This window comes from Podarcis liolepis, assembly GCF_965112155.1.
Source record: "Podarcis liolepis genome assembly, chromosome: 5".
NCBI lineage: Eukaryota > Metazoa > Chordata > Lepidosauria > Squamata > Lacertidae > Podarcis > Podarcis liolepis.
Genome location: NC_139556.1, coordinates 26394746 through 26406476, shown reverse-complemented (window position 1 = coordinate 26406476; position 11731 = coordinate 26394746). Strand labels below are relative to the sequence as shown.

The 11731-nt window shown below is 40.7% G+C and overlaps 1 protein-coding gene across 1 annotated transcript in view; it reads right to left on the bottom strand.

The window, feature by feature from the left end:
• Positions 1-11731, bottom strand: part of GLUD1 (glutamate dehydrogenase 1) — a gene marked incomplete at its 5' end in the record, with an annotated part of 34470 nt that overhangs the window by 7426 nt on the left and 15313 nt on the right. The window contains 5 exons of the mRNA XM_083502667.1: positions 4-84; positions 218-355; positions 1780-1917; positions 4632-4811; positions 9414-9508. Coding sequence (XP_083358793.1) covers positions 4-84; positions 218-355; positions 1780-1917; positions 4632-4811; positions 9414-9508 — 632 coding nt within the window. The remainder of the gene's footprint in view (positions 1-3; positions 85-217; positions 356-1779; positions 1918-4631; positions 4812-9413; positions 9509-11731) is intronic.

Here is an 11731-nt window from a genome sequence, read left to right as displayed (position 1 = left end):
TACCGGAATAACCATGATATTCCTTTCCAGGAAGATTTTATCTGCCTCGGGAGTTGTGGGTCCATTAGCACCTTCAGCAATTATCTGGAAAATAAAATAAAATATTACAGCTGAATATAGAAAAACTTGTGATCAAAAATAACACAATTTTTCCATAGCAAGAGGATCACAACTTCTGGATCCATTATCAAGCATTTATTCTGCAGGCTCCTCTTACTTTTGCTTTGACCTTGTGGGCATTGGCCTTTGTTAACTGTTTTTCACTTGCAGCTGGGATGAGGATGTCACAGTCTGCTTCAAGAATGTGGCAGTCCAGGGGCTGTGCCTTTGGGTAGGTGAGAATCGATCCATGTTGCTGTTTGGATACAAAAGGGAAGTCAATGACTCATTCCAGTGAATTCAAATAGAACAGAAGTTTCAATAATCCAATCTGCTTCTATATCTAATTCCATAGAATTAGGTATAGAATTAGATCCAAACAAGCAAGGGCCAAAAATGGCCTGGAGACTGCCTGATACACCTAAATTTGGGGTGGATAGAAGACAAAATATGGCAGACTCATAATAATAAATTCAAAATTGGGGGGAGAGAAACTATTTTATATAAAGAAGTCCTTCCCCGTCTCCTTAAAAAAAGGGCCCCATTTAAAGACCCTGGAGGTACTCTCAGAAGAAATGACACCAGGTACCGCTGGGAGTACCCAGAAGGTAACTCTTTAACTTATAAACATAGAATCAGAGATGAAAAGGAGGTAGAGAAATTCTGTAGGAAGTATCATAAAGATTTTGGAGGTACAGACCCCGCTCTGGAAGGTGCAGTAGGAGGACAGGACCCAGAACAATCAGAGGATAGTGTAGACAGTCAGGAGGAGGAGGAAGATAAAAATAGGAAGAAAAAGAAAAGTAAAAAAGACAAGACAAGACTTTGAAACCTAACCAATATGGCAGATATGAAAATATTAAGCTGGAATGTAAATGGATTGAATGGAAAAGTAAAAGTAAATAAAATAGCACATACTTTAAAGAAACAAAATTTAGATAAAATTTGTTTACAAGAAACACATATTGCTAAAAGACAGTTTACTGATAAACAAAGGACATTGTTTGGAATTTGTATCATCAGACAGCACCAAGCAACGAGGAGTAGCTTTGTATATTAGGCCCAATTGTTATTGAACCACAATTGTTATTTAAAGATGAATTGGGAAGAGTGATTGCGACACAAATTACAATACAGGGGGAAAGGTGGTAATTGTAGGAATATAAGCCCCAAAGGAAAAGAAGGCTGATTTTTTTAAAGATTTAAAAAACAGGCTAATGGAGTACATGGACCAAAATATTATTATGTTAGGAGATATGAATGGAGTATTTTCTGTAGAGATGGACAGAACAATAAGGAAATCAGAGTCAAAAGAAGGGAAATTACCACAAACCTTCTTTGCAATGATTGAAAATTTAAATTTAATTGATGCCTGGAGGTTTAAACACCCACTAGACAGAGAATATACTTTCCAGTCAGAAGTACATCAGTCGAGCAGTCGGATCGATGCTATATGGATCTCTAAGGAAATTTCCTTAATGGTAAAGTCAGCAGATATACTTTCCAAATACAAATCTATGGTTAAATTCTGTATATTGAGTAGTCCTAACACACATTTATGGAACACTTTCCCCCCTGTTTTATTGATCAAAATACTCAAATGTACCTTCTCCATTGCCAATATGTTGTTTAATTTTGCTGTACAAATTTGCAATGAAATCAAGAACCAGTTTTTCATACCAATTTGTAATCTTCCAACTCCTTTGGGTCAAGTCCATCAGGATTCCAGATTGCGCCATCTTTTTCCCCAATGGCAACACATTTTGCACCATAACGATGAAGATACCTCATAGAATGCAATCCTACATTGCCAAATCCCTGTTAAGAAGATAAGTATATTTAGGCTCAAGATCACTGTACAAATAAACGGGAGATCTCAAAACCTTTGCTGGTTAAATTGCAACCTACCGTATTTTTCACTCCATAAGATGCACTTTTTTCCTCCTAAAAAGGGAGGTCTATGCGTCTTATGGTCTATGCGTCTTATGGAGCGGATGTGTGGTCCCTGGAGCCAAATCACCTGAGTGTGATGCATGCCGTTGCCCCACCCTCCTGGGTTGCCGGCAACCTTCCCTTTCCCCTGAAGCCCCAGGAAGGTTTGGGAGAGGCAGGCAAGCTGTGCGACATTGCCTTGCGCTCCCGGGCTGCTCTCTTTGAGAGAGGCTTTGCCGACGGCCTCCCCTTTCCCCTGATAGCTCCGGGGATGTTGGCTGGACGATGGCGGGAAGAGGCAGTTGCCAAGAGAGGGGAGAAAGAGGACGGAGAGGAGGGGGACTGAGAAGCGAGTGGAGAGTCATGGTAGAGGGCAAAGGAGAGGCAGCAGCAAAGGGGGGAAATTGCAAACGTCGCCTGAGGAGTTTGGGTGAAAGGGATGGAGAGGAGGAGGCTGGAAAAGGGGGCTGTGCTGCTTGGGGAGAGGGAGAAAAATGTGGGGAGAAGGAAAGGCTCCCAAGCCTCTGCAGGAGGAGAGCGATCCTTGCAGAGGCTTAGGATGGAAGCTGCGCCCCATCAACCATATGGCTGGTGGATGCGCAGCTTCCCTCCCAAGCGTCCCAAGCCTCTGCGGGGATCACGCTCCTCTCAAGGAGGCTGTGATTCAGATTATTATTTTTCTTGTTTTCCTCCTCTAAAAACTACGTGCGCCTTATGGTCAGGTACGGTATTCACATTTCAGGGGATGCCATGTTTGTTACTGGGGGTATAAGAAATTAGCTGAAAGTCCATGAAAGATTTCACCATCACCCATTAAAGCAATGTGTTTAGTTTTCACAAAGGTTACACTGAAAGATACTCAGTTTCAAGAATATTTCTTCCTCTTCCCAGTAGTTTGGAATGCTGATGCTGAACTCTTTAAGCTGGAGAAAAGGAGGTTTGGATCCTCCTAGAGGAAAATTCATATGGTTTTGGAACCCAATCCTAGATGTTTGCACTAGAATGACTACTTAGGATGCAAGTAAATTTGCACTAGCATATGCCATGCCCTGGCTGGATGCAGAGGAGTGGTGGGAGGCACCAAATGGGGAACCCCTAAGGAATCCCCCGGGGAAGAAGGATCAGAGCCTAGTGGAACAACAAGGAGTAGTCAGAGGGAGAAGGAGCAGACTGGGAGGCGGTGTCAGAAGCAGAAGAGGTGACAGGGTCTAGTGCACAGGAAGAGGCTGCTGCAGGGCACATTTCAGACTCCAAGGCAGAAGCCAGTGAGTATTCTGCTCTTGCTCCAACCAGCTTCACTCCCATGTGGTCTTTATAACTCACAGAGAAATGAGACAAACAGAGCAGAGGGTGGTTGTGTGCGGATGCAGCCTGAGACTGCGTAGGAAAGACCCTGGAGAAGAGGAGCCCTAGTGGGCACTGGGAAGGTGGGGACCTTCAGTCCTTGCAATTACTTCATCGGGGCAAGACCTCCTAGAAAATGTTTCAGAGACAAGTAGGCCAGAGCTGTGGTTGGTTTCCTTGAATAAATAATTTCACTGGGTTCAGTTGATTTATTGTTTTGTTGCTGACCTACGCCAGACTCCAGCCCTGACAGTTTAGCAGTCTGTACAGCCTATTTCAGCTAATTTTTAAATCAGTTACTTCAGAGGGAAAAGGATGCAACCTACTTCCAGCTTTATTCAAGGACAAAGCTTGCCTGTCTCCATTTCCCCCCTTATTATTCCCCTGTTTGTTTGGGCACAGACACACCCCATTTCAGCTCTGCCAACACAAGCATTCCAGAGCGGCAGTGTTGGCATCCCTTTGTTTTCACAGGTCAGAATTCCCCTCTCGCTTATTAATTGGCAAAAATACAGTAACTCATTAGTACAACCCCATATTTAGTAAGGGCAACTTTCCGTTTTAACAAATCTAAAATTTGATTCTATGTAGCTCTAAATAAAGGATTCTAGCAAGCAATACAAATACAAGTTTCTGAACTCTAGGTAACCGTAAAATTCAAAACTCTGACTGATACAATCATATTAGAAAGAGAAGTACTATTTGTGGCATTTACCCAGCTCCATGTTTTTAGTTGCTCTTATTGTTATGTTATTATGCTTAGCTGTTCATGAAATTTTATGGAAACTAGCTTGTCCTGCACCCTGGAATCCACTGAGATGAAGGGTAGGCTATAAATGCTTTTAATAAATGAATAAAAAGTAGTCTACAGGACCTAGAATGCAGTACAGCAGCTACTGCTTGTTCATGAAACCCCCATACACTGGAGGTTGCTTTACAAAAAAGGGCCTATCTATAGAAGATACTACTTCCAACATGATTGATATATAAGGCACACAATTTTTTTTAAGCATTACACAAAGATTTTTTATGAAGTCAGTTCCTGCAGGCTTATGATCTGACACAATACAAAAGGCAAAAAAACAAAGGAGCGAGACCTCTTTACCAATGTCAATTACAGTGTCTGGTTTAGCAGAATCTGAATGTCATACTGTGTGCCATGTCTGTTCTTTAAGGTTCTAGCAATATCCCATGAGATGCATATTATCATTTAAAGCTTTTCTCTCCAGTGTGGTTACTATTCTAGACAAAATTACCTGGATAGCAAATGTCTTATCCCCAAATCCTGGAGTCATTCCCAACAGACTCATATAGGATGCTTCATTAATGAAGTTCTCAATTCCATGGAAGACTCCACGGCCTGTGGCAGAGATACGACCATGTATACCACCTTGGCTTATTGGCTTTCCCGTGACACAAGCATGGGCGTTAATGTCCTAAAAAGTAATAAAAAAATTTAGTTAGGCTCATTCCCATGGGAAACATCTGTCAAAACATCTGAATTTTTATGTGTTAATGATGTCTAATGAGTTTTAGCTTCACTGAAGTCAACATATCTAGTTGTTGCTCCTGCAAACAAATCAGTTTATCACAATACTGTACTTTCACCAATTTAAAGGCATTTGCATGACATAGGATGCCTTGAGGATCTGCTTACTGCCCAGCAAAGTGCCATGTAGAAATTTAGCAGAAATATTAATGTAATTGCCAGAAAGAAGAGATACCAGATTACTCAAGATCACCTTGACATATTTTTAAACAGCTTTTTAATTAGATTTTACATCAGTGTGCATTTGCTCAAGGGGTGGATTTGGTTCACAGCAGGGTTTCCTGACAAGTAATGACACACACCAGTGATTTCTGTGAATGGGTACACCCAAGTTTTGAATGGTTCATCAATGTCATTTGCACCCTTTAGGTAACGGAACAGCTTCCTCATAGTTCACTTATTGATTCAATGTATCTTAAAAAGCATGTTAGTCTAGCTTTGCTACCCTGCTATGTTAAAACAAGCTTATAAGAAATCCCAATTAAACTATGCTTAAAATATTATCCACTTTGGGTAGACTTTGTCGACTTTGCAATAGCACATAAGAGGATCTGAACCTTCTATGGGCAGTTTACAACTAAATCAGCCAAAGCTGTTTAATCACCTTTAAAATAATCTGGCAACGGGAACATAAAATACAATTATTTGAAAACTATTAGCATAATCCTTTAATTTGTTAAAAGCCCAGGCAGATATCCGAGCCTATGCATAGCAGGGTAACTCTTCTAATTATATAGTTCTTTCTGCACTTTTTTGGTTTCATCTTCTTTTTTTCAGACTCTTTAAAAACAGCTGAAGCATGTTTCACTGCTCCCTCAATGAAAACAAAGCAGAGAGGGGCTGTCTGGTTAATTTGTAGTTTAGCACATGTGTATTCATTACACAAAGGGTGAGTTAAACATGAGGACCACCACGAAAAGCTGGCAGTCTGGTGTCAAGTTCACTGTGTGCTTCCATAACACAGGGCTGCCACTGGAGGGAACACCTCCCACAAATGACAGATGGAAAGCTTATTCCCCATATTACCAACGTTCTGGACAATTTGAACTTCCTTAACAAACTTCCATTTCCTTCCATTTTTCAACTGCCTCTTTATCTCTAAATTTACTTTTTGCAGGAGCCCCTTAAAACTCTCGGCAGCATTCTTCTTCTTGCTACGCCTTAGAACAACATCTGACTCATAGCATAAAACTATTTTCTTTTGCTGATGACTCATATAAGAATTGCTTCATTCACAAGTGAGCATTAGTGTTTTTTCTCATAGCAAGTGCATCGGGGATTACAATCCCACAACCACAGGACCCAGTCCATAAACCTGCTATATCACACAACAGTGTGGAGTGTTGTGCTTGGCACACCTAGAGTGCAGGGCATGAACAGGGACAAGATACTGCATGACTCAACTGGTCTGGAAGCAGCTGTGGCTCCACAGGCAGGTTGGCACCCAACACTTTGGTTGGGAGCTGTTGCACCTACAACAGAATCAATGGCTGCTGCAGAGCAGCTTGGCCATTTCTAGCTTGTCAAGATTCAGGTGTCTGTGCTGAATTGGGAAAGGACTGTGATTTCACAGCAGGAAACATCTGAGGATCACCATCAGAATGTTTTATAGAAAGCCAACTAGATTGACTTACAGCTAAGTTGTCACTCATGTTTTTGGGAATGGGAAATTAAACTGCAAACTGTTACCCAAGATTGCTTTAACTAGTTTTCTATCAGTAGCATGTGACAAAACTCTTCTTGAACATACAGTGGTGCCCCGCAAGACGAAATTAATTCGTTCCGCAATTTTTGTCGTCTAGCGAATTTTTCGTCTTGCGAATCACGAAATCCCATAGGAATGCATTGAAAATCAATTAATGCGTTCCTATGGTCAAAAAAAGTCCAAACAAAGCCAAATTTGGTACAACAACAGTTTATTAACTGCTCTTTAAAGTCACACATACTGTAAAGAGCAGTTCAAAAATTTAAGGGAAAATAAATTAACTTTATAAACAAAACATGTCTTTGTTTTTAGTCAAAGAAAAAAAGTCGCGAGACGTTTTCGTCTTGCGAAGCAAGCCCATAGGGGAAATTCGTCTTGCGAGGCAAATCGAAAACAGAAAAACCTTTCGTCTAGCAAGTTTTTTGTCTTGCGAGGCATTCGTCTTGCGAGGTACCACTGTACAATGAACGACTCTGCCAACTCCTACTTATTGCAAGCTTTTGGACCCCACAAAACACTTTCATGCATGCCTATCTATGCCCTTTTGAAAGCAGAAGTTCATACAAGACCACAGAACTAAGCTTTTTCACTTTAAATGCACGTGAGGCATGCCACACTGTTGCTTCAAAAAGTTAGGCAATACTTGAATTGAAAATGAACTGGGTTTACAATTCAATTTGACTAACCTTGAAACACCAAGTCTCAAACTAATTCCTAGGGCAACACATTGCATGAAACAATTACTGAGCTATAGATTTTCAACTGACACTTAAAACCTGCAGGTTTGCAGAGAATTATTAACTAAGTTACCCCAATACTTATGTTTTGCCTGTTTTTAGGCATCCGATGCCCAGAACTAACATGCAAACATTCCCAGGGACAAAAAATCTCTTAGAAGTAGTGCCTTGAATCACAAGATAAAAGAGGAAAACAAAAACTGTACAGGGACACTGGTCTACTGCCCTGAATACTAAAGAGTTTGCTACAGTAGAATTTAATCACAGCAACATGCTTGTGGGCCAATAAAGATTTTAAGTCTTAACACTTCTCATTGCTTTCTACTTTGTGTTTATTAGAATATTTATTGTTTTGCCACTCAACTTGCAAACAAAGTATAAATTGAATGTAACAGGCCGAATGAAGAAGCTGCTCCAGAAACTTGTTTCCATAGCCACCTTGAACAAGCAAAATGCTAACTCACAGCAATCTAGCCAAAGGAGCTGTGGAATTATTCAAAAGCTTTCTCATGCATGAATAATTAAGAACTCTCAAAGGCCAGCCTGTTGTATCCTGAAAAAGAAACACTTTTCCTGTTGCGGTATAAATTCTGACAGGGAATTCAAACTGCTTTACCAAGAGGCATACTTCTGTTTTCTCGTGCCCTGTTATTCAGAGATGAGCAAGTGTTAAATGGAAAGAGGCAAAACAAAGCCAGGACGTATAACCACCACAATTATTTTTCTATTAAGAGACTAAGGTCTACCTCCAGTTATACTACAATGAATAAAAATATACAGTGGTACCTCTAGTTATGAACTTAATTCATTCCGGAGGTCTGTTCTTAAAATGAAAGTGTTCTTAACTAGAGGCGTGCTTTTGTTAACAGGGCCTCTTGCTGCCACTGCGCCGCTGGCACACGATTTCCGTTCTCATTCTGGGGCAAAGTTTCCAACTCAAGGTAACTCTTCCAGGTTAGCAGAGTTTGTAACCTGAAGAGTTTATAACTCAGGGTACCACTGTATAGACAGCTTTAGAGTGAATTTGACCACGGGCCAGTACTACTAAAACTTGCGGCAGCTGGACAAAATCTCAGGAATAGGCCTTCCCCATCACTAAAATGATTTCGTCCCAATAATCAAGATTCCCTGTGTGACCCCCAGCTACTATTGTCTGACTGGTTCCAGTTGCTGGTTGCAGGTATGAGTAGCTCAGAGGCCTGAATCTCATTTTATGAATAGGCCTGAACAGCAATATTCAAGAGGCTCCCTAACACACAGAACTAGTATACAACAGAACAGGATTTGACCCAGCCTTTTCTTAGCATGATTTTTCCTTGGTTTGTACATTACCGAAGAGGTAGACAACTGGGTGCCCTTCAGATGTTAGGCTCAGAACTCCTATCAGTCCCACTAGCATGGGACATAATTTCACCAGAGATTATGAGTGTTATAGTTCAACAACATCTGGAAGGCACTGCATTAGAGTAACATTAGGTATATGACTCTTTAATGCAAGAATTAAGATTGGGGGAACAGGTTCTACTACCATATGTACAAGTTCCTGGGGGCTGCAATGGGCCTTAGCTTCTCATGTGTACATGCAATAGAAAAACTCAAGTATGGATGTATATTATGGGAACATGGTTCATAGAATGTAGCCACACTAACTTCATCAATGTGTGAAGCTACCCAAATTTTTTAAACACCACCAATTTAGAATTAAACAGCCCAAAGATGTACTGAAACAGAGACAATTACAATTGTTTTACTCTGCAATATATAAAAGCATCAAGCAACTGCTATAACAGCTTTTACTAGTTTTGTACATTCAAAATTAACGCCAAAATTCTATCAGGAATAAGACTCAAGTAGCAATACAAGTGACTGTGGTGCCGGCTTGTTAAAAAGTGATACAAGCCTTCTGCATTGTATTGCACATGCGAAGTATCACATATCTGTTAGTCATAGTGCTTAAGATTATAGAAATGGTAAATGTTGCACAACTGGCAAAATGGGTTGACTAATTCTACCTAGATTAAAGCGTGTGCCTTCTCTCAGAACTTACATAGTGTCCTATGGTATTGGCATAGGTGTCTGCAATCCAGGACATCTCCCTCTCACCTGTGCTCATGTCAGGAGCAGGCACATCAACACCAGGCCCTGCAGGCAAGATTAAAACCATCAACACAATTCAAACACCAGTCTCAATTGTATCAATTTACAGCCAACCTTAAGTGATCAGTATCATAGCAACTCTTACACCGTTTTGTGAACTACAATACAGTACAGTACAGTACTGGTTTGTGCTTTATAAACAATGAATCAATATTTCTTATGATGCACCCACATTTTGGAGGCTGCTTGGAAGACTTCTGGATCAGATGATTAATTATAATCATCTATACACCAATGCAGCAGCACTGTATACTAGAGCCACATGTGAGGTTAAGTGGAACCATTCCCGGCTTTTCACATGCTCCATATTACTGAGATGTTTGTGTCTCACGTTAATATGACTCAGGACCAAGTTTGTGTTACCCGGTTTACTCTGGGAAAAGGTATTTAATGCTTTCCTTTAATTTTCTTCATGGTTTTGGCGTGAAAGTACATTTAGGATTACTGGCAGCCTAGAATCCCTGTACAGTCATACCTCAAATTGAATGTGCTTCGGGTTGAGCGCGTTCGAGTTGCGCTCCACGGCAACCCAGAAGTAACAGAGCATGTTACTTCCAGGTTTCGCCGCTCGCGCATGCGCAGAAGCAGAGAAATGCGACTGGCGCAGACGTGCTGTCGCGTCTTGCGTTCCATTCGGGATGCAAACGGGGCTCAGGAACGGATCCCATTCGCATCCCAAGGTACCACTGTACAGTGTTTTTTTGAAGAAATATCTTTAAGCAGGAAAACAAGGCAAAGATAACAATAATTCATTTCCAGAAGTATTTTCCTGTTAGACCAGAAGCAGTTCAGTTCTTTGCAGTATTTCTCATGTAGGGACAAGCCCCTTTTTACAGAGTTATGTCTGGTTATGAGAAGCCATTCAAAATTTTATGGAGGGGAATTCACATCAAAAAAATGGAAACAGAACAATTCACACACTAGTGAAACTTATAATTGACATTAGTAAAGGCTGGAAAACACAGTATAAGATAGTCATTTCTGAAACCATCGGGTTATTTTGGAAAGCTATGACAAAGCCTTGTTTTTTGGTTGCTACAAGGTGGAGCTTCAATTTCCTTCCTCAACTTCCTTTAAAACTGGCACAACTTCGACCAGCATGAAAAAGCTAACAGTAACAAAATTGCTCTGAATTGCAAACTGACCAGGTTAAGAAGAGCTATTTTGCTACGTTTGCACAGCTGTTAGCTACTCAGGTGCAATTCTGGGGCCATAGAATGAAAGCATTAACTCTGCACAAAGTAAATACAGTGTTCAGAATTATTAGGAAAGAAAGCAAAAATAAGTGACAGCTGCTGAACAAGTCTATGCTACATATACATGCAAACATGTGCAACCCTGGCCACAACCACATCAACAAGGTCTTGGCATATTTGAAAAATATACAAAAGCAACTAAATACTCTGGAGTATGCCAACATCTTTCTTTTCAAGTAGAGATGACCAACAGTAACTAGATCTGAGCCATAAAGCAGTTTTGCAACTGGCACCACTAAAATTTAATCAAGGTTTGGTAAATTTTTACCCAAATATCACACGGCAAAGCCCTTACTAGAAAAGTTATGTTGCTCTTATGGTACAGTCTGACCGCCTATGAGTGGGTCAGAAGATGTGTATATGTCAGTGCAATATACTATGGATCTTGGGCTAACGTATAAAGTCAACCTCTTGGATTCAGATATTGGCAATCCCTGTTTTAAGTAAAGACCAAGTAACTTAAGAGAAAAAAGAGGTAAGGGGAGTTTCAAAAGGAACAGATAATGGTTTAAATCTGAAAGTAAGTTAATGGAACGAAAGATTCCCATCCTCCCTTTTTTCAGCATGCCCTTTCCTCCATCCCACATGATAAAGGAGAGCCCCAATATTGGACAGGTTACTAAATAAAACTCCACTGTATTATAAATATGAGAGCTCTACTCAGTGACTGGATGGAAGGTGTTATCTGGCAAATCACTCAATTCTCACTGGGGAAGTAACCCTGTGTCTGGGCTGTACCACTTCAAACAATATGGGGGAATTGGCATGACTGGGTACACCTCCATAAACAATAACTCTTTGCGCTTTGGGAACCAGCAGGTCAAAGAGAAGCTAAAACTCTTCTCGGCATTCAGTCACAAGAATCTGCAATCAGAAGTGGTGCAGCCCAGACACAGTCTAACTTGATAGATTTGTTGGAGGAAAGATACAAAGCACTTTGGCATTTCTGATT